Source organism: Bufo gargarizans, chromosome 6 (assembly GCF_014858855.1).
Source record: "Bufo gargarizans isolate SCDJY-AF-19 chromosome 6, ASM1485885v1, whole genome shotgun sequence".
NCBI lineage: Eukaryota > Metazoa > Chordata > Amphibia > Anura > Bufonidae > Bufo > Bufo gargarizans.
The window spans coordinates 292,535,512-292,558,885 of record NC_058085.1 but is presented as its reverse complement, the minus strand read 5'-3'; the positions used below and the strand labels follow the sequence as shown (position 1 = coordinate 292,558,885).

General features: G+C 47.2%; 1 protein-coding gene across 1 annotated transcript in view; it reads right to left on the bottom strand.

Moving 5' to 3' along the window:
* Positions 1-21,921, bottom strand: part of JMJD1C (jumonji domain containing 1C) — a 228,220-nt gene extending 206,299 nt beyond the window's left edge. The window contains 1 exon segment of the mRNA XM_044299158.1: positions 21,545-21,921. Coding sequence (XP_044155093.1) covers positions 21,545-21,715 — 171 coding nt within the window. The 5' untranslated portion in view covers positions 21,716-21,921.
* Positions 21,922-23,374: the final 1,453 nt, after the last annotated feature.

Sequence of the window (23,374 nt, the reverse complement as noted above, 5' to 3'; positions counted from 1 at the left end):
GGAGTGCTTCCTGGGGTTCCGTTTTGTGCCTCCGCACCGCAAAAAGATAGAATCTTTTTGCGGAACGGAGGGATCCCGGACACATTCAAGTGAAGGGGTCGCGATTCCTATATGGCTGGGCCACAGTCGATGCCTGTGCATTGCAGACCGCAATTTGCTGTCCACAGCACGGGGTTCACACGGTCGTGTGAACAAGCCCTTAGATTTATATTATAAAACATGTTCATTTACCAGCAGATTTGTGCAGGAATTTAATTTTTTTTTTTCAATATCCGTATAAGTTATCGGCTATCGGCCTGAAATTTCACAGGTTATCGGTATCGGCTCTGAAATATTGGTCGATCCCTAGTATGAAGTGACAACCCCGCAGATTTAAAATCTTTACACTTTCTATTTATTCATAGCGTGTGGATGAGTTTTCTGAAAATCCCATTACCATTGCTAGTAGTGTAAAATGATGCAGATTTACCGCACGCAAATTCGCTGTGGCAAAGCTGCACTTTTTACGCCACGTATGAATATGTGCAAGGAAATGGTGGAGGGGGATCGTATAGAAAACCAGCTCGCTCCTTCCCGTACAAGTTAAAATCCATGCTTTGCCCCAGTTTGTGCCTGCACCAGTGAGGCCAGTAAGGACCAGTATTATTAGGGCTTCCTCACTGGAGCAGTACGGGAACGCTGGTGTCGAGAAAGTGATTAGCCAGAATTGGAGTCATCTGGACTGAAAATGCGAGGAATTAAATTATTCTGATGAAGCCGCCGCATCTGGATGTCGTGTGATTTCATTTTGGGCTCTTTGGTATAAAGACGGCAAAAGAAGAATGTCGCAGATTCAGCTGCTTGTGGGGGTTTAATGGGAACACTGGGATCCCTGTTCTCAGACTCCACCAGTCGGACCGCAGGAAGGGGGCGCATGGTTGGAGAATTGTGAGGAAGAAGCGGGCAATGTCCACAGTTGCCAGACGAGCCCTGCAGGTGCTGATTTTCTTCGGGGACTTCTAATTGCTTTTCAGCATGTCACAAATGTGGGAAAAGGAAAAAGGAGCTCGGCCTATAAATGAAGCTGCCTCGTAAAAAGGGGAAACCCAGGAAAACTCTGTCACTGTTAATGTGTTTCCTAAAGAACACGTACAGTCCCTGCTATTAACGTATATCCTTAACGTAGCCTTGAAATACTAATGGGCTCTGTGTCCCATATGCAAGTGTTTATATTGTTTGCATGCTTTCTTTGGCTCTGTTCACATCCGTGTTGAAGCCTCTGTCACAGATTTGTCGGGTAAAATGCCAGACACCATAAGGGGAACCCAACGAACCCCATAACATGCGGCGGTGGCTGTCCTCTGACTACTCCAGCACTGCTGTCCTTTTCGTTAGCTGCTGTGACAGAGCAGCACAACGCAAGTGTGAACAGAGCCTTAAAGGGGGATGTCTATCTTTTATTAAATGATGGCCTAGCCTAAGGCCCCTTTCACATGAGCGAGTTTTCCGCGCTGGTGCAATGCGTGACGTGAACGCATAGCACCCGCACTGAATCCTGACTCATTCATTTCAATGGGTCTGTGTACGTGAGCCTTTTTTTCACACATCAGTTTTGCGTTGCGTGAAAAACGCAGCATGTTCTAGATTCTGTGTTTTCATGCAGCCCTGGCCCCATAGAAGTGAATGGAGCTTCAGTGAAAAACGCATTGCATCTGGAAGCAAGTGCGGATGCGATGCGTTTTTCAGTGATGGTTGCTAGGAGATGGTGTTTGTAAACCTTAAGGTTTTTTATCACGCGCGTGAAAAACACATCAAAACGCATTGCACTCGCACAGAAAAAACTGAACGCAATTGCAGACCAAACTGACTGAACTTGCAAAATGGTGCGAGTTTCACTGAACGCATCCTGATCTAGTACTTCCGTTCCAGACACCGTTTATGGAAAAGAGTGGCCTTAGGGCTTGTCCACATTTCCGTGTCAGTGACACGTCCACCAATAAAAGCCTTATGTGTTTCATCCATGAAGATGTCCGTGCAGGGTCCATATGTCCGTTTTTGCCATCCATGTGTCTTCTGTAATTCACCAACGCTGCTGAGCTAAAAATGTATTTCCAAAGAATCTCCCATCAGTCTTCAGTGAAAAACCATCCGTGGTGTGTCTGCGATTTTCACAGACACATAAGCTTCTATGGGAATGCTTGGTCTGCATCACGGATCAAAGTAGTGCATGTCTCTGAATTTTTTACTGACCCATAGTCAGTAAAAAAATAAAATATAATACTGTAATGTGAACACACATTTAAATCAATGGGTGCGTGTGCTGTCCATGGAAAAAGCAGACAGCACATGTCAGTGAAAAACGGAAATGTGGACGAGGCCTTAGGTGGAACAAAATCCTTTTTTCCAGCGGCACACTGCTCCTTTCAGCTCCTTTCCCGGTCTCGCCGGAGCGACCATGGGGTAGATTGCAGAGTCTCCGTTTCCCTCGTCCAGCAGTCTGCCATACATCTGTGTCCCGTCAGGAGCAGACAATTATCAGACTGCTTTGAGGATAGAATATAGTTTTGTGGCCTTAAGCTGACTCTAACAACCATTAGAGTGCTGTAATCCGCCATAAGTGGCGGGCCTGTTTGTTCTTGTTATATTACACGCTAATATCTGCCGACCCTCCAGCACATCACCCTCTCGACCCCACTGTCTTCCGAGAAAAGTGACGCAACATGAATGATTTTTCAGTGTAGATAATCCTTCAAATTCAGAAAAAATATCTGTGTGTATGCTCATTCGAGGACCGAAAGAAAAAAAATACTAGACTCTGTTCGCTTCTGGGTTTTTTGTAAAGGCGGTTTACTATGGTGCCCTCGGGTTGATCAGGAGAGTCTACTTTCACACTGGCGTTTTGGCTTTCAGTTTGCGAGATCTGTTCAGGGCTCTCACAAGCGGTCCAAAACGGATCAGTTTTGCCCTAATGCTTGCAGTGTTTTGGTGTCCGTCTGATGAAATGGAGCCAAACTGATCATACGCACAATATAAGTCAATGGGGACAGATCCATTTTCACTGACACCATAGAAAACGGATCCGTCTCCCATTGACTTTCAATAAAGTTCATGACTGATCTGTCTGGGCTATGTTACAGATAATACAAACGGATCCGCACCAAACGTGAGTGTGAAAGTAGCCCAAAGCCACAAACCCACAAGTACAGAACGGTAAAGAAATGCAGGCTGTATTGCACAACAGTCCCTGAACGAGAGCGCCGTCTACATTTTTCCAAGAAACATTATGGCTGAGGCTGGACGGGCATGTTACAAGCTCCAGCTCCTCGTTCTCATCTCCGCTGGAGCCGGGCCAGGAAGTTTCCAGTAAACTATATAAAGCAAACCATATGTGTGAAATCAGCGAGCTCAGCAGCGCCCGGGTCATCCTTGCATTTGCCTGTGACAATAGCTGCAGATCACTTTTTACCATGTAAGCAGGTTTCAGAAAAGACGGGAAAAAGAGACATTTAAAGGCAACGCCACGGCAAGGAATGCGCTAGATATAATATAGGCGTAATACAGACAAGTGGGAAAGAACAGGTCTGCATTTCATTTCCCTGATTGCTTCAATGCAAAACATAAACCCTCCTCAATCATTTCCATTGTGCCAAGTCATCACTGTAAATGGGGGGCGCGCGCCACTGCAAAATACCGGCCATCTACAGACCCACAAGACAAAGAGCATATTCTATTACTGCACGCGCATCTGTAGGCGTCATGGTGGGAGGATTCCTGGATACATTCATTAAAGACCAATCTAACGGCATTGGTGGGAATTTAGTGGCAGGTTTACATGTTGCATTTGTCACTTTTTAAAAACACATTTTATAAAAACGAAAGCAGCTTAAAATTTTCAAAATCCGTTCCCTGTAAAAGAATACAGGAAAAAAAAAAAAAAAAAAAAAAATATGTAAAAATTCCACAGCTGTCCTTTCACCCGTTTTACTAGGGGTGCAGAGTACTGGTAATGTAAAGATCGTTAATACTTTTTATCTATTATATTTTTTATTATTTTGTTACCCAAACCTGTACTTATTGATGACCTATCCTCAGGACAGGTCATCAATATCTGATCAATGGGGCTTAGATTCCCAGTATCCTCCGCCACCATGTCACATGTCTGTCAGACATATGGCGTGGTATACTGTGTACTGCCCTTAACCCCTGAAGACGCCAGGTGTCTGGTGAAAAATGTCGGTGGGCAGAGTCAGAATTTTAATCTGTCACTATCTGCAAGCTTGTTATTCAGAAGTACAAGTACACCGCAGTATCTGAGTCATAGGGGTAGATGGGCTGTGTGCGCCAACCACATCCCAAGCGGATAGATGCGCCGCAGCAGTGACAGGGTATTTAACAATTAGCTTTAGGGATCATGCACACGAGCATAGGTATTTTACAGTCCACAAAACACGGATCCGCAAAAAAAAAAAACACAATGACATCCGTGTGACGTCCGCGTTACATCTGTTTTTTGGACAATACCTATCCTTGTCCAAAAAAGTTACAAGAATAGGACATGTTCTATTTTTTAGCAGAACAGATTTGCGGATATACAATGCACATCAAGTCATTTCCGTGTTTTTGTAGCCCCATTGAAATGAATGGTTCCGCACAGGGGCCACAAAAGAAATGTAACGGACAAAAAAAATCTGTTTATATGCCCGAGCCCTTAGAGTATATTTTGAGCAGTATGGGAATAAAAGGTAAGTACAGAAGGGCACACTGAGCAATAAACGTACAAAGGATTTTAGTGGTCAAATGGCTTTTTGAAAATACAGGTGAACCATAACCCGACATTTATCACGGTCAGTTTAAATTGCATTGGAAATGGAAAACATTCACTTGAATGGGAGCAGAACAGCCACGTCACCGTGAATGGAGACTTCTGCACCCAGTTCCATCCACTGTTTCGTTTCCACGAAACCAGATGATCAGGAGGGTGCTGGGTGTCAGAACCCCACTGATCTCATACTGCTGACCCAAACAGAGGATAGATCATCAATATAAAGATGGAAGATTTCTTTAAAGGGCTTCTGTCACCCCACTAAAACTTTTTTTTTGCTTACTTATAATCCCTACACTGCGATTTATGGCTACATGATCAAATTAATCATTTTGGTCCTGTAGATTTAGTTTAAAACCAGCTTTTAAAATATGCTAATTACCTTGCTACCAGCAAGTAGGGCGGCTACTTGCTGGTAGCAGCCGCATCCTCCGATCGTAAAGACGCCCCCTCCACATTGTGATTGACAGGGCCAGGGAACGGGATCGTTCTCTGCTGGCCCTGCCTGTTTGCATTTAAAATCTTGCGCCTGCGCCGCGGCCGTACCTGTCTTCAATTGGCGCAGGCGCACTGAGAGGCGGTTTAGTGGGGTGACAGAAGCCCTTTAAATATATCCATCTTGGTTCAATGCATAAGGACTTGTGCACGCGGACATGTCCGCATTGGCAGTGCTGCGGACCACAAATTGTGGTCTGCAATGCACGGGCACTGACCATGTGCCATCTGCATCCGCATCCAACGGTCCACGCTGCCAAAAATTTTTTTGCGGTGCAGAGACATGGACAGAAAACTTCCGATCCTCACCATATCTACGGGCACGGACCTGCTACAGTCGTGTGCATGAGCTTTAACATGCATTAGTGCAGCCTCCAATTCTCCATAGAGGACAATGTGAAAAGGCCTGAGAACGCCATGTAGTAGACATCACTACTGGATTAAAGTTGTTCGCGTTTTGCTGATCTACCAGAGTTCTGCCTCCCGTCTTTTTCATACTTTTGAATGTAAAAATTCAGGTCTTCAAGCTGTGACTCACTTCCAGGCTTTTACCAGAGCAAAGCATCACACGCTGTGCCCCCTGAGGGTCTGGTATTCCAGCTATTCTCCTGAGAGACCATGTGCCAACTTGTGCCAGTCGCTGGGCTGTTAGTACAGTATTCATAGTAAGTACATTTCTTAGGTTACTACACAGACTAGAGCGGCGATCAATGTGATTTTAGGTGCAGGGTTGTGCACTGCCTGGATGTACAGGACTGTACGACAACTTCCCCCCAGGACAATGCGATCCATTCATTTCACCTTCGATCACACTGAACGTATTTAGTCAGAAATTGGCGTGCACATGGTCTCCATTATCTGCCTGTCAGAGCTTGTCTTCAGCAAAAACACTAAATCTCATGTTCCTGTGAAAAGCAAAAGAAGCTTTTATGTCTGAGAAAACAAATAAGCCCTTAAACAAAGTGGATTATGTTCACATGCACACCAAGTAAAAGTTCTCACTTTACAGTTCCCTGTTTTTGCGACAGGAGTCGGTGATGTAGAAAGTGCACCTGTCATCTACAGGAGAATGGAGTCAGACATTAGAGTCACAGGCTGAATCCAGTGCCACAGAGTCGCCGGAAAGACGGGCCGAATCCAGTGCCACAGAGTCGCCGGAAAGACGGGCCGAATCCAGTGCCACAGAGTCGCCGGAAAGACGGGCCGAATCCAGTGCCACAGAGTCGCCGGAAAGACGGGCCGAATCCAGTGCCACAGAGTCGCCGGAAAGACGGGCCGAATCCAGTGCCACAGAGTCGCCGGAAAGACGGGCCGAATCCAGTGCCACAGAGTCGCCGGAAAGACGGGCCGAATCCAGTGCCACAGAGTCGCCGGAAAGACGGGCCGAATCCAGTGCCACAGAGTCGCCGGAAAGACGGGCCGAATCCAGTGCCACAGAGTCGCCGGAAAGACGGGCCGAATCCAGTGCCACAGAGTCGCCGGAAAGACAGGCCGAATCCAGTGCCACAGAGTCGCCGGAAAGACAGGCCGAATCCAGTGCCACAGAGTCGCCGGAAAGACAGGCCGAATCCAGTGCCACAGAGTCGCCGGAAAGACAGGCCGAATCCAGTGCCACGAAGTCACCGGAAAGACAGGCTGAATCCAGTGCCACAGAGTCACCGGAAAGACAGGCCGAGTAAAACCTCCCCTTCAGGGCTCACGCACACAAACTTATTTATTTTCAGTTTTTGTTTTGTTTTTACAGGTCAGAATGCGGAACCATTTCACTTCAATGGGTCCGCAAAATACATACGGTCGTGCGCATGGGCCCTTATAAAGAGCAGATTTCCAGTGGCAGATCTTCAGTTTCATCACATACTATTTTGCATATTGTCAATCATCTTTGAGAGTACCCCCTAGAAGGGTGTTTTTTACTTTTGGGTGGTCATTTAAAAAAAAAAAAAAAAAGGCAGACAATAAACGTAGGCGCATGTCGAGTGTCTAAGCCACCCTAGCCACTGAAGAGTGTTGGAGATGGGCCCATTGGACCCACATTCATTAAACAATTATTGAAATCTGCTCAAATCAGGGGCTGGAGTAGATTTAAATCTAGGCGCATGGACTGGCGGAGGATGCGCCTAATTTATGACAAGGCCTGTACCTCATCATAAATTAAGCACATCCTCCACAGGGGTTATTAAAGACGGAAGTGGGGGAGAAAAAAAAAAAAGTCCATTACCTTTAAAGTCATAGAAGGAAATGGAATTATTTATCCCCATTAGAACAGATATTACAATTTTACTTTTAAAGGCATTACCACGAGCATTTTTCAAACCGACCTCCGGATCTAAATACTTTTGTAATTGCATGCAATTAAAACTTTAACCTAGCCACTGAGCTATTTAATACAATGTATCCATATAGCGCCACCTGCTGTTTGCTCTTTTCCTTTTTGCTCTGTCCACCTCAATAAGATGGTCACACGCGCTCAGTTTCAATCTTTACCTTTCCCCAGCCATATCTTCTGTAAGAAACTGTGGTAGTTACAAGGAAAACACTACAGCAGAAAGGACGCACCCCCTGAGAAGGGAGATGCTGCCAGGATGAAATAAATGTAACAGAGCCACTGGAGCAATGAACGGAGAGATCTCTGAACCCATGTGAAGTACGGGGCAGGTTCTAGCTTTGTTAGAGACAGTCAGGTACTATAGGAGGTCAGATGCTCATTATTTTATATCAATCATGGCATGACCCCTTTAACGAGCGAGCTGATTGTTAGTAAAGTCTTATGACTTGGCCGTGGATCTAACGTTAATGATACTGAGACACTGATAGGTGGCGCTGTCAGTCTTATACGGTTATAATAAACCATCACTTCCTCTTTATGAACCAGCCAATGACTCCATAAACCAATAAAATCATCATTATACTGGAATAAGTTAAATAAACTTCAGTCTTAAGCGCACACATAAACCACAAGGGTGACTAAATAAAATGTTACACCCTGCTTTGTTATTATGACAGCAATGCCACGGGGTGGCCTCCCTAAATCAGTCCAGCTGAGGACCCCTTCAAGGGCTTAACATAATTAACCATGTCAGTAGTGTTTCCTCCCTACCCTGGGGTCAATGCGGTTGCTCTTCCTGTCGAGACAGGTGGGCAGAACCCCGCTCTCCTGGTGGCTGCTTCTGTCTGGAGGTAAAATGGAAAAAGGAAAACAGTTTTCACGCTTGCGAGTGTCCTCCGCTGGCAGATCGGCAACCATGACTTGGACGGTAGCACTGCCGAGTGTAGACTGCACATTACAGGCCAGGAGTTTGGCAGAGAAACCCAGCCTGGGTGCACTTTCCATCTAGGTTTCCAATAACTGCTCCACCCTAAGCTTTAAAGGGAGCTTGGGCCAACACATTTAACTCTTCTCTGCCGAGGAGACGTTTGCACAATAAGCACATAAAACATACGATTATCAGACTGTGGGCTTCTATGAGGCACTGCTGGCGGGTGGAGATGCATTTTTAAGTTGACAGGTTCCCTTTAAATTCACTAAAGCAACCATCTACTCTTATGGTGTCATCTCCTCGACAAAAATAAACAGTTAACCCCTCCTGATCAGCCACAGAGAAGAGCTGCTTATAAGTAGGGACTCTCACTCTCGAGCATGGGTCCACGTACTATGTTTGCATGCAATACTACTTTTCTCCTGAAGTGGCCGCTGCAGGAAAAATGAGCAGCCCCCATCAACTTCAGCTAAATAAGCTGTTGGAACTCATGTTAAAGGGGTTGCCTGTGGTGGGGTAACCACTTTAAGGGGGTTGTTCTCCCCTGGGGGACCCCAGCGTGGCTGGACCTGCTTACATGATCCCTGCCCCTGAGTTAGGGCTCCTTCGCCTTCCCACCACCATTGCAGCTTTCCAATCACCCATTGTCAACATACGGCTTGACACACGTCATGTGACGCATTACACTCATGTCACCGCTGCGGCAGCATCCGCTGAAACCAGAGATCTGCAACAGGGGAGCTGAGACCCAGCAGCGAGGATCAGGCAAATGCGATTCCCTCCGCAAAGGGTCAGCAAAAAAGGTCCCCTGGAGTGAACAACCCCTTTAAGGGTATTCACAGAATAAGGGTTTGGTAAGCGCTTTTATGCTGTCGTTTTTGTGCCATTTGCTCTGGCATTTTTTGCACATAACGGCCCAGACTTACGAATGTACCTGTGGCTAAAATCTGTAGAAAAAGTGGCACAACAAAGAGTTCTCCAATTTTTTCTGCCTTGTTCGAAAGGAGTGGAGCTTTGCTGGAAAGGGGCGTCTAATACAAGCTGTTCTGCTCCACATTTGTCACCCAGCCCGAGCCCCTGTGATGAATCTGGTGCAGGTCTGGTCAGCCGGTCTCAGTATACACCATCTACACGATTAGGAAATCTGGCCCAGTGTGTATTACCACTGGCATTTTCTTCAAGCAGCTTTTCTCCTATACTGAAGGGGATGTCAAAACGCCTTGAAAAACTGCAAAAGTTACAATATGCAGCATTTTTTTTTTATTTTTATTTTTTTTAAAAGCCACTTTTACGTCTATAGGAGTTATGGAGAGCCGAGCGCTGTACTCTTGTGGATAGATGATGTCTTGCATGGCATTGATGACTTCTGGGATTTTTTTCTCCCTCCTACAAGTGTGCAATGTAAACATACAATGTATGAGTGCAGTAAGGATGTATTCACATGTGACTTTTTCACACTTTTTGCAGTGATATTTGCAGCAAGAAGGCAACATTTTGTAAAACCTGCCCCAATTTTGCAAGAAAATATAAAAAAAATTCTTCTGTAAAAAAAAAAAAAAAAAAAAAACTAACTCTCACGGTTATCGCCCTTATGAGCTATGTCTGAGTTGCCTGTGACAGCTGCTCTGGATTCGAGTTTCCAGTCTTCACACGTCAGGACAGGTTCTTTTACACAACCCTACGTACAGCAATGCACAAAATGTAAAGAGATCGGTTGCCATCCACATATGTAAAAAGGTGATCAAAACTACTAAGAAACTAAGGAGAAGTAATGTAAATTTCACCAAATCCCTGGCCAATTGAAGTATAAAGCCACGTGAACAAGCAATGCCTGTGCATTAACCCCCTGTACTGCGGCACGGTGAGCCTATACTGGAGTGGGTGTAATGAGTACAATGAGGAGGGATGCATTTTTTTTTTTTGGTAGATTTTAGGGGTCATTTATTGCCCATTTTTGGCATTAAGCCCCGGCAAATAAATAAATTAGGATGGTGGATGCGCCTGTGCCTCGTCATAAACTAGGCGCATCCTTTGGCAGCGCAGGGGCTCTCAGAGACTGTTGTAAAACACCGGTCTTTGATAAATGACCCCCATTGAGTTTTCCCGGTTCGTTGCAGCAGGACTCCAGAGGCACTGGGACGGTCCTATAAACCTTTCGGGCTCATGCACACGTTATAAACCACTACACCTGCATCCATGAAGCACAGTACTCTTCTCGATTCCAGAGGAGATCAGCATCTTAAAGGGGCTGGCTGCTTTCTTCCAAAAACAGCAGCTCATTTGTCAATGGGTTGTGTCTGGTATTGCACCTCAGTTCCACTGAAGCAGACACGGCTGAGCTGCCGTCCGCATCTTTTGCGGCCGACCCCGTTGAAATGAACAGGTCTGCAAAAATGTGGACTGAACATATGGTTGTGTGCATGAGGCCTAGAACTGGTGACGGATTCCGTTTAACATGGTATGTGATGGAACATGCCACATTTTTCTCAAGCTGGCATGGATCTGTAGAAAACTAAGGGCGCCATATCATAAACTTGGATTTGTGACTTTATACTAGTACCAATCACTTCAAATTTCTCTGAAACCTCAGCCCTGAAAAATGTGGACCTGTATGAGGCTAAGGGTACTTTCACACTAGCGTTTTTCTTTTCCGGCGCTGAGTTCCGTCCTAGGGGCTCAAATCCGGAAAAGAACTGATCAGTTTTATCCTAATGCATTCTGAATGGAGAGTCAGTCCTTCAGGATGCATCAGGATGTCTTCTGTTCAGTCTTTTTGACTGATCAGGCTTTTCAGAAAAACGTAGCATGCAGTATTTTTACCTCCGGCCAAAAAGCCTGAACACTTTGACTGAACGCCTGATCAGGCTTTTTTCCCATTGACTTGCATTAACGCCGGATCCGGCCCTGTGTGTTCAGTCAAAACGGATCCGGCTTTTGCATGTTAAACCCGAAAAATGTGAAAAAAAAGTTAAAGTCCATAAATGGCGGATCCGTTTTTTCCAATGCATTTTTCCATTGTGATCGAAAGCCTGATCAGGATTCAAATGTAATCCGTTTTCACACGTTTTTCCGGATCCGGCGGGCAGTTCCAGTGTCGGAATTGAACGCCGGATTAAAACAACGCTAGTGTGAAAGTAGCCTAACAAGGCTCACAAAGAACAAAGCCCAACTATAATTTTTCATTCAGGGCACAAGATAGATGGACAGACATAGATTACAGATCCCCCCCCCCCCCCCCCAGAGCTGAGCAGTGATGGAAACACCAGGACGTTTTACGTCTCCTTATCCAGGGGCCCCTTGTTTACTGCACAATCTTACAATAGGATCAGCAGTATGAATGAACTCCTGGCCCCTCGAGAAATGCATAACCGCTTGAGTCATTGCCCCGAGGAACCAAGCTGACCCAAACACCCAGGAAAACCCTGCAAGTGATTAGGACCACATGTTCGGCCATGCTTAGTTTCTACGAATTCCTGCCAGATCTGCTAGAAATATTAAAGCACTAGAAAAGCTGCATTGTCATGGAAACTAGGATCTGTCAGTCTTCGCTGATATGCAATCGCTTGGCAAATTTTGGTAAAAGAGCAACGTCCAGATGTTAGCAACATCAGTGCATCAGCGCAACTTGTAATGATAGAAAGAATACTTATACTATTATGGGGCCCTAGGTTAAAAAAAATAAATCAAAGCTTCCCTGCCCCCAGAATGTACCACCGTACCCCTGCATAAAGAGACAGTAGTGCCCAGGGCCATTTGCTGGGCCCTGAAGGCATGCTCGACCTTCGGGACAGTCCACTGCTCCTTTGCAGACTCTTATCGTCCATCTTGGGGATCCCCGGTAGAGTCAAGATCTGACTTACATCTTGCCCCCTTGGCCTAGTCAGCCTCTAAGGAAATTAAAGAGCATATAGGAAAGGTAAGTATGGGAAGGGAAAAGGGAGCGCAATAAATCTGCCACTTCACTGACTACAGCCCCTCCACCCAGACTTCATGAAAGGGAAAGCTGCAGGGAATACCGCCACACAATAATGAAATGTTGCCTCTACACCGCTCCAAGCACTTTCACAATGACTGATGTCACGTTCCAGACCATTCTGCTGACTCACATGTTTGTCCGGGATTCTGCACATCTGTATTTCACATTACACTATTTTATTCCAGGCGTGACAAAGCTCAATATTCTGTATAATGAATGGCTAACATTCAAAACGCATGAGGCCAGTTGCAAGTCACCTAATTCTGTTTTCTATATCTGGAAATGGATTTTGCATTATTACAATATAAATGGTCGACCTCAGTGGGCGGGCGGGCGGACGGATCACGCAGAAGCAGGAAATGCAATGCATACACCTGGACATACACCTCCAAGAAGTCACATTACAAAGAAAGCCTAAAATACATCATACATCAGGTTTTTGGCGCAGCCCCCTAGTGTGCTGTTGTCATTACTGCAGGGGCAGGCTGGACCTTTTATGGGTCCGGACATTATGAAATAAGTAGCAGTTTATGTAAGGCATAGAGCAGGGATCTAAGTGCTTACTATTTTTCCTGGGTGCCGTTCCGTGCCCCCGCTGTGCCCCTGTTGAATTCTCCTGCCTGGTATGCTATGCTAATCAATAGCATTGGAACAGGGAGGAGGAGACTGCCCTGTTTCTCAATGGGCGTCTCCCTCTCCCAGGTTGTGCCACGGTCCAATCACATCAGAGTTTTTCTCCCTGACTGTGACACTCTGCGCTGTGACTGGACCGCGGCACAGCCTGGGAGAGGGAGACGCCCATTGAGAAACAGGGCAGTCTCCTCCTCCCTGTTCCAATGCTATTTATTAGCATACCAGGCAGGAAAATTCAACAGGGGCACAGCGGGGGCACGGAGCGGCACCCAGGAAAAATAGTAAGCACTCTTAGATCCCTGCTTTATGCCCTACATAACCTAATACTTATTTCATAATGTCTGGCCCCATGAAAGCTCCTCTTTAAAAGGGTCCTGCAAAAAAAAATATAAAGTGGCCACATGTTGTAGGCGGGTCCAAATTGACAGAGGTTGAAGCAAGCTGGGCACGTAATACCATAGTGCGGCACAAAATACACGTCCAGCAGATCTAAATACCCCAGCGCAACACAGAATATGGCCAGCCTCGTCAAGTATTCAGCTGTATCATCATCCTGAGAGCATCTTCTGGCCCCAGAGCATAAGTACCTGATTGCCCCTTGCATAAATTAATTCTGAGAGCATCAAATCGGTATATACCCTGAGAAGGGCTCAGACCCTTCTCAGGGCCCCTTGGGTAAGGGCCCACCAGGAAATTTCCCTGTAGGGTCTATGGCTGCTCCGCCCCTACATCTCTGCTTCTCCATGGGTCCAGTGTTGCCAATTTATCACTGTGATAAAAGCAATACAAATTTCTTCACGCCCATTATATGCAGCAAGGTCACGTTTGATGCATGGGTGGGGGTCACTGCAGGACCACCAGACTAGCCAAGGCTATTTCAACCTTTTCCTACATTTTTAAGTCCCGTCTGGTAAGCAGTTAAAACAAAAGATTAGATTGATGCCAAGACTTTTCTTTTTTCTTTTTCTTTTGATGAGCTAGCGGCTGCCAACAAGAAATGCAGGAAGCGGCCGAGCGGGGAGCTGCATCCTGCCTTAAGACACAGGGGTTCTCAGAGATAGGGAACAACATAAACAAGCCTGAGGAACTACAGAATGAGACCCAGATGTCAGAGAGCCAGCAGTGTCCTAATGAGGGTGACGCAGCCACCAGAAAGTGAAAATGTCTTGAAGGGGGCAATAGTGCATGTACAGCACGTGAAATACATTTCATTATCATTTACAGTTCTTGCGTTTTTTGGCCGTATATCAGGAGCAGGATTTATATTTGGACATTAGGAAAACTATCCTTAAAAGAGGCAGAAGTGCTCAGCGGTGCAGAGTCTATTCTCACCGGCTGAGGATGGCCTCACAGAAAGTCCTTCCTGCGGGGCTCCACCTTACATATAAGGAAAGTGCCAACACGAGCCGAGCCGGCACATAGAAAACAGTGGACCCAGGGCCACGTTCAGACACCAGTTTAGCTTATGCACATTTTCCAGTTTTTCGCTGTAAACTTGCACCAAATCAGTGTTACATTCGGATTTGCTCACACTAACGATCCGCACATACAATTGACACGCTGCAAATGTAAAACATTTGCACCGCAGGTCGATTACCGCATGAAAGAAAAAAAAAAAAAGCTACGTGTACAAGACATTCGACCTCTCTCCTACACTTTGCTGGTAGTGTACTACGCTGCGGTTTTTCTGCACATAACCCGCATCGTGCACAGGTACCCTTAGGGCCAGTTCACACAACACTGAGTGAGAACAGAATCGGAGTATTCAGCACGTTTTTATGCCTTTTTTTTTACTAATGGGTGTTCACTTCGATACAAAGGTGCATTTTCAGCTTGAGGTTACACGGATCTGCAAATAGACCTTTATGCTTCCCATTCATTTTGATTATAATTCTGCCCCATGATAGGGCATGCTGTTTTAAAAAAAAAAAAAAAAAAAAAAAAAAAAAGGGACTGTTCTATTTATTATGGGTCAGACGTTATCATGGGTCAAAATGCAGAACGTACAAGGCTGGTTTGCATGTTTTGCGGACTGTGCAACAGGCAACAGTTGTGTGCGTGAGCCCTAAATCAGAACATGTGCTGCGAACCGCAAACTGCAGTCCCCAATGCACAGGCACCGACCGTGGGGATGCAGCATGGGGATCGCAACCCCATCCATTTGTTCTATCTTTTTGTGGAACAGAACCCCACAAAAGCACTCGAGTGCTTCCGTAGAGTTCCGTTCCGTGCTTCCGTTCCGCATCTCCAGACCCAATCAAGTGAATCGGTCCGCATCCATGATGCACACAGCCAGTGCACCGTGTATTGCGGTGCAAGAGGCCTAAAAGCCAAAGAACAACCAATAATTAGAGCCACACCACTGGGCCAGGAGAAAGCGGTCATAAAATATATACCGTACATCTATCTACAAATACACCTATATAATAAATTCATAAGTAAAGCAACCAGCCTTAGTGAGCCTGTGCTCTCTGTAGTCACTGCTCCCCGTGTGAACAATATTCATGTATGTTATATGCACATTTACACATTAGGGTCACACGTCACATACTGCAGCCAAGATACAAGCAGCCGGGCAAAATAAATCGCTGTCCCTGATGCAACCCTCATCCCTGGAGGTGATCCTGTCTGCTGCAGCCCCTACAGAAGCCGCCATGCACCCCCCCCCCCCCCCCCCCCAATGCTCTCTGCAGCTGCATCTGACGTCACAACCTCCCGGGACACAGAGAGGCAGCGAGGTACCTGAAGACCTCCATCCAGTCCAGGGTCCAAGATGAAGTCTCAAATTTGACTATTAGATCAGCACCAAATCATTTCTGCCTGTCACGAGAGGAGCATCATCAACATCAGAGCGTAACACCGCCGAGACTGACCGTGGACATACGCCCTCTGTCAGAGAGACAAATGGGAGTAGAGTCCCCATCATGACAGTAATCGGCAGTACTACAGACCGTGAGAACAACGTATGAAGACGCTGTCGTGGGTATGAGCGCCAGTTTTCATGACAGGAATGACACAAAGGGAAATTTATTCATGAAGAGGCGACGGTACAAGGAAAATAAGAAAACTGGGAAATACCACTTTCTGTATAATAAAACATAAAGAAAGGAATGGAGGGCGTCAAATTCTGTAAGAAATCTTCGGTATAACCCCAGAAGAGGCCTGCGGTGACTACGCTGCACCTCTAGGACTAGTTCATACAGTGCAGTTTTCTTTGTTTCTCTTTAAAAACTGCTTACAATGCTATACAGCAGTGATGGCTAACCTTGGCACTCCAGCTGTGGTAAAACTACAACTCCCAAGATGCCCCCCTTGCTTGGCTGCTCCCAGAACTCTATAGAAATAAATGGAGCATGCTGGGAGTCGTAGTTTTACCACAGCTGGAGTGCCAAAGGTTAGCCATCACTGCTATAGAGTAACTAAATCAGTAATTGCTTACTAGTGGCTCCCATGAGGATGCTTCCCTGCTCCCCCAGCACAACATGCAACCGCTGCAGCCAATGTCATCGCTATAGGCAAGGACTGGATGTGTCAGCCACGAGTGGACACCTCATGCCATTGGTGGTCTCCAGAGAGCGGTGGGGGACCAGAGACTGCAGGGGATTAGAAATGTATTACTTCTTCTGTTTTACACCATAGTAAGCAGTCTGACACAGGCAGCACTGAGCGGATGTGCAGGGACACCACCCCCAACTGGTAACACCCATCTGAACCTTTATTGCAAACTGCTAACAATTTATTCATAACTTCTAGCAGGAATAATATAGGGATAGCACAACACAGAATCATAAGAAAGATATTCCAGAATTGATACTAAATCGGGCCTGTCAGGAGAGGCGACAGGTCCTCCCAGCACACGAGGTCCTGGCGCCGTCATTCATTGGGAGGTTTGGTGCAGGATACATGGCCGGCAATAATGGCAGACAAATCAGGGAAGCTGCCAGAACCTACTGGGTAAACATGCCTTACTCCGGTCAAGCCAAGGATGGGGTACACGGGGAGGCCACTAGGATTCGGGGCTTGCCATTCATTTTTCCACCAAAGCTGCTGTGAAAGACTTTTTTTTCCCCGTCACAGACCAATGCAAATTGTAAAATAAAATATCCCAAATGTCCTTAGCAGCGTGAATACTAATATAATACCCCGGCCTTGGCCACCATCCTGCACAGTACAATAGGCAGGCAACAGCAGAACACGCTTACCTTCATATTCCAGCTCATTCACTGTCTGAGCACGTAAGTGCAAGGCACAAGGGCCAAACTACAGCCGCTAACATCGCCATGGCAACTGCCAATGTCGGATCTTCAAGGAGGCAGCCATGTTCAAAGCCACAAATTACTTTTACATACAATTATAAATCACTACGACGCACAATAAATGCTGCAAAAATACCCTACAGTCTCCTTTGTCTATCCTCGTAATTCAGGTTCAGCTGAGGGGGTTACAGTCAGTCCTATGCAAAACCAAAAGCGAGAGCTTATCGCCAGATACGTACCCAAACTGCCAACTCAGCCCTGCTACACCTGCATACTGCATTACCATTGCCTCGAAATCATCAAGTGCATGTTAAAACTAGGAACTAAATAATATTCTAAATCAGCAGGGAAAAATAAAAAAATAAAAATCTCTCAGTCTGCCCCTGGCATAAGCAGAAGGAACGGGCGCTGTTTATGAAGGCACAAAGATGAGAGGTCACCCAGTCATTTACTACTACACACAATCTGAAGCATTACATTTGGCAATAGCCTCTGGCTCGGAGGAGGAGGATGGGCGCGCACGGCTAAGAGATGCCAGCTGCACAGAATTTCCTTCCAGCTGTTTGGCCTCTCTCCATACCAGGATGCTGCTGGCAGAGACTGAATGACGACAGAGAATATACAGAAGAGCCGGGCCAAGACAAAAGGCTACCTGTCTAAAAGGGCCAGAACCCCCCTCGTCTGCCCATGAATGCACCTAAGGGAAGAAAAACTTAAGAAAGTTAAGCAGAGGAGTGAAAATGAGAGAACGGGTGAAAGCACAATGCGGGCAGCTTATGTGCCAGTGTGTGAGCGGGCACTTCCACTGAACGTGCCCAGTTACCACAGCAAGGTCTGTGGATAGGGGCACATTATGTATTAATACAGAGACCTAGAGTATACCACAGCCCGGAACAGAAGTGACAGGAGGGCCTTGTACAGCATTTGATGAGTTAATACTTCGCTTGGCATTCAATAAGGCGCTGTTCACATCGGAGGTATACGATGGGAGGATTTCCCAACACATACCACTGATGGAAGGCTGTGACATATAGGCACCCATTATATACACACACCATGTGGTATTACTGTACATCTCTGAATAGAATAGCGTCATCTACTGCACTACTCCATACTGCGCCCAGTCTGCAAACAGAACCCTAAAATACAGAACCTTTCCTTGTGCATTCTGTAATTATCACTCCCATCATCACCGGGGCTGTCTCACCTCAGCAAGTGCCATTTATCACATAGAGAAAGTCAATACAAGGCACTTACTAATGTAATGCGATTGTCCATATTGCATCCTTTGCTGGCTGGATCCATTTCTCCATCACATTATACACTGCTCGGTTCCATGGTTACGACCACCCTGCAATCCATCAGCAGTGGTGGCCGTGCTTGCACACCATAGGAAAATGCACCAGTCTCTTTTGTGGCAGAGACCAAGTCGCATAGGCTGACGATTTATTTATTTATTTTACAGTGTGCAAGCACGACCACCATTGCTGGACTGCGGTGTGGTAGTAACCATGGAAACGAGCAGCGTATAGTGTGATGGAGAAATGAATCCAGCCAGCAAAGGAAGCAATATGGACAATCACAGTACATTAGTAAGTGCCTTGTACTGACTTTCTCTACGTGATAAATGCCAACACAGACCAGAATAGGACGTTCTAAATTTGCGAAAGTGTGTGACCCCACAGAAATGAATGGGTCAATGTGTCATCACCAAAACGACAGACAGCACACAGATGAGAATGAAACAAATAAAAGTGCCCACGTATACCAGGGTCTTTCTTATGCCCACCTATTGATACGTTTGGCGCATATGACAGAACTTTTTTCCGGTCATACGCCTAGTGTAGACTCCAAAGCTAATGTGAACACAGCCTTATCAAGCACAGGGTCTGGGACCTGGGCGCCATGTTTTCTCCTAGTCCTGGACTGGTTCTTAGGAGAATATTACTAAACAGCGCCACTCCTGACTAACGTCTGTGTCTGGTATTGCAGCTCAGCTCGCTGAAGATGATATAAAGCCTGCTGAGCAGCTCCTGGGATCTCCTAAGCAGCGTGTTCGACCAGGTCCCCCTTTTTCGGCTGGAAAAGCCTTAAATCCCACACAGAACCGTTTCCTGGGGATTCCACCGGCGGTATCCCGGAGAGCACAGAGCTACACAATGTGAAGGAAGTCTGCTGACCTCAGTGAACCTTAGCAAATGCTGGGGGAAGGGAAAGACGTCTTGGCTGAATGATAGGCTGCCTTGTCCCAGGCTGACACGGGCAGAACAAGGGGGAAATGACTCCATGTACAATGTAGTGCAGTGATCAGCGGCGCTTCCAGCTCCCTGGGCGCTGCTGAACATTCCTACACCCCTTACAATAACAGTCCCAGCTACAGGGGCACATACAGCGCCTGCCGGGTCTGCTGCAGACCCTTTTTTTCTCTCTTTTCCATTCTATCCCTTCCTACAAGCTTTTCCAGGGCTGTAAGACCCCCTCGAGAGATGGAGATGTAAAGCACTGGACAAGCAGAAACTACAGTAAATCACATGAAAATGGATGGGGGGGGGGGCACATCTGTAGCCATGCATCCCCCCTTCTCAGATTGTTTCTATTAGGCTGGGGGGTGGGGGTGGCGGTAATATATCACAACTGGGGCTACTCTGGGGCCTTCTGGAATTGAAAAGGAGGCTGTTTTATGATGAAGCCTACTGACACTTAACCCTTACAACGCTGCCATTCAGCAGGAAATTTCCTATCCTGTTACACAAAAGGAAAGGGGGGGGGGGCAATGGGAAATTTCTAGTACACAACAAACATTGATATCTGGCACTAATCCGCCACTTGCTACAAAATCCTAGGGATTAGATCCATTAACTATAGCACCTATAGCCCCCAAGGACCCCCCACTCATTCATCCAGTGCTCAGACACTGCGCAGAACCCCAATGTTTGTACCCCAAGAAAATCAGGCATCATATAATGCTATAGATTTCACATATACCCTACCAGCACCCCAAAAATAGATCCCCATACAATCTGTCAGCACATGGGTTCTAGCTGCCTACATCCCAGATCCCCCCCAATATACACATGCACCCCCAAAACAAACCTGCAGGAGTTGCACATCCCCCACGCGGATTCATTCATCGTCCATAGTTTCCACAGTCTCCTCCACATGAAGTCAGAGCGACAGCTCCAGATGGGGACCGTGACGCTCAAGACTGGGAGAGGACAGGGACGGAGGACGTAAACAAAAACTTGGGTGACCCCAATGGAAGGAAATTGCCGGACGTGGTGCAAACCCCCAAGAATAGACAAGCCCCCGGCGCAACGTGTGACAGCGTGCAAGAGTCCAAGTTATAGGAATAGTAGGGGACGAGGCACCACAATCAGGGGCACCGACAACTTTGGCAACTACACGTGTGGACTACAAACATGGAGTCAGCGACTATCTCCTCTCCCCCCCCCCCCCCCCCCCACAACAGAGGGAGCCCCCCAACACTGTAATAACAAGAGTAGTAACTATAGTAGCGGCATGGCCCAACAACTGTCCATGGAGGGGGTACATAGTCAACAAAGTGGGGTGCCAGCTCAGTTTACACACCGTTTCCCATTACTGGGGTGCTCTTCGGAGTCGCTCATTCACACGCTGACCTTTCCCTACGTTCCCATAGAAAATAACCCCCACCATAGCATAATACAGCCGTCCTACCCCCATAAAGGGGTCATGCCCATCATCAGCATGCCACTACCGGTCACTAAGGTAGAAGGCGGCAAAAAACGTGGTGTGTGTGAACTCAACCTTACTAAAGGTACAGTCACCAGCCGCCTGTAAACAGGAGGACTCCAGGCTCCTCTAATTAGTGAGAAGAAAGTGTGGCCCTAATCTCAGCCCAGGAATGTAGCTAATGTGAAGGTGGCAAGGGGCCCCCGGGGCAGAATTGGCCAGTGCTGCCCTGGGAAGGGGTTATTTTGCCTCCTCTGGACCCAGGAGTGGAGTTCATGAGACAGAACTTGCTGCACATGTGTTTATCATCGGAAGTAACCATGTGGCCCCCAGCAGCCGCATCCAGGGGGCTCCTGCCCCAGAGGTGCCCGCAGAGCCAGGCACGGAGCCCCTCTCCACACACGGCTTCTCTTACCGATAGTTCGGGGTTGCTGTTGTCCCGGTGAGACACGGCTCGTATGACCCCGGCTCTCCAACCCCATCGGCCGATCTGCCCAATCTCCCCGAGCTCCGGCGGTTCCTCTCCTCCTCGGACCACACACACGAATCGCTTCCCAACCAGCTCCGGCCGCGCTCCCAGCGCCATGGCCTCCAGTCCCGGGAAGAATAGACAAGAGGATCCAGGGAGACGTCTTTGCTATCAGCGGTGGCCGCGCATACTGACACTGCGCCCCGGCTCGGCGGAGACAGGACTGGAGCTGCTCAAGTGAACTCTTTGCCGGCTCCAGCCGCCGCTGCCGTGTCCCCCTCACAGCCCGAGGCAGCCTGACACTGAGCGCCGGCTGCGCTCACACACTCACTCGTACCGCTCCGCCCGTGTCAGATGCTAAAGAGACTCACGGCGCAGACTGTGTCCTTCCGCCAGACTTCACTATGGCTTTGGAAAAGAGTGCCCCCGAAATTCTCCCCGGTCACCTCAGCCACGAGCCCCGCGGAATCCCATTTGGGTCGCGTCGGCTCGTACCCAGTCATAGGCTGTATTGTGGCCCCGGCCAATGGCTGAGGCAGTGCGGGAATCGTAGGTGGGAAATATTAATGACTTTCCCTTGAAAGACCTCAGTCACCCCGAGTGAGGTGAAGGCAACGGGACGAAGGTCCAGACTGGCAGCGGCTGTTTACACCAGGGCTGGAGGGCACAGGGCATGGTGCAATGTGGCAGCGGGTGGTAGATAACATTACCTCAGACTGGAGAGTTTCTGTGTGGGAAAGTTATTACCTCAGGGGTGCAAACATGGGGGAGAGGGTTCTGCCCCCCCCCCCCCCCCCCAATCTTCCAGATAGTCCACTGTGTGGTAATGGGGTCTGACAACACAACTGGGCTCCTGTTTCCTAAGGGCTCATGCACACGAACGTATTTTCTTTCCGTGTCCGTCCCGTTTTTTTTTGCGGACTGTATGCGGAACCATTAATTTCAATGGGTCCCCCCCAAAAAAACGGAAGTTACTCCGTGTGCATTCCGTTTCCCTATTTCAGTTCCGGAAAAAATATAACTTGTCCTATTACTGTCCGCATTGCAAACAAGGATAGGACTGTTCTATTCCGTTCCGCAAAATATGGAATGCACACAGACGTCATCCGTATTTTTTGCGTATCAGTTTTTTTGCTGACTGCAAAATACATACGGTCGTGTGCATGAGCCCCTAGGCTGGTGTCATACATGGTGGGGGAGGTCATTTATTAAGGGACTTGCAACAATTTTAGTAAAAAAAAAAAAATTGTCACAAGTCCCTATTTTAATGAAATATTAACTCACGACCTGTTTCACGCCATGTTGGGCAGGACGGGTGCGGAGTGGGAGGGTGTCAGGGGCAACAAGATATTTCCCATAGACTTCCATGCAACATCTGGAGCTGGTGCATTCTTTTTTTAGTCTAAAAAACACCAATAAAAGCAACTTACCAAGAAAATTTTCTGACTTTGTGCAAACATTAGATCTGTCTAGTCTCTCAGGCTGGCATGGTTTTCTCCAACATTTAGGGGCACTGCAGATTTTCTTGCAGAATTTTCGGGGACTGGAGATCCGTTCTATTCACCTGAATGGGGCTTGCAGAAATCAAAGGACATGCCCGCCCCATTCAAATGAATGGAATAGATTTTTTGGTAAGTTGCTTTTATTGGCGTTTTTATGTGGCAGCGTTTACCTTTAAAGGGGTGGTCTCATAAATACGACCCCTGTCCATATGTCCTTTTAGGACATATGGGCATCGTAGAGGGAGATCCCCATTCAAGACCCTCTATGAGCCTG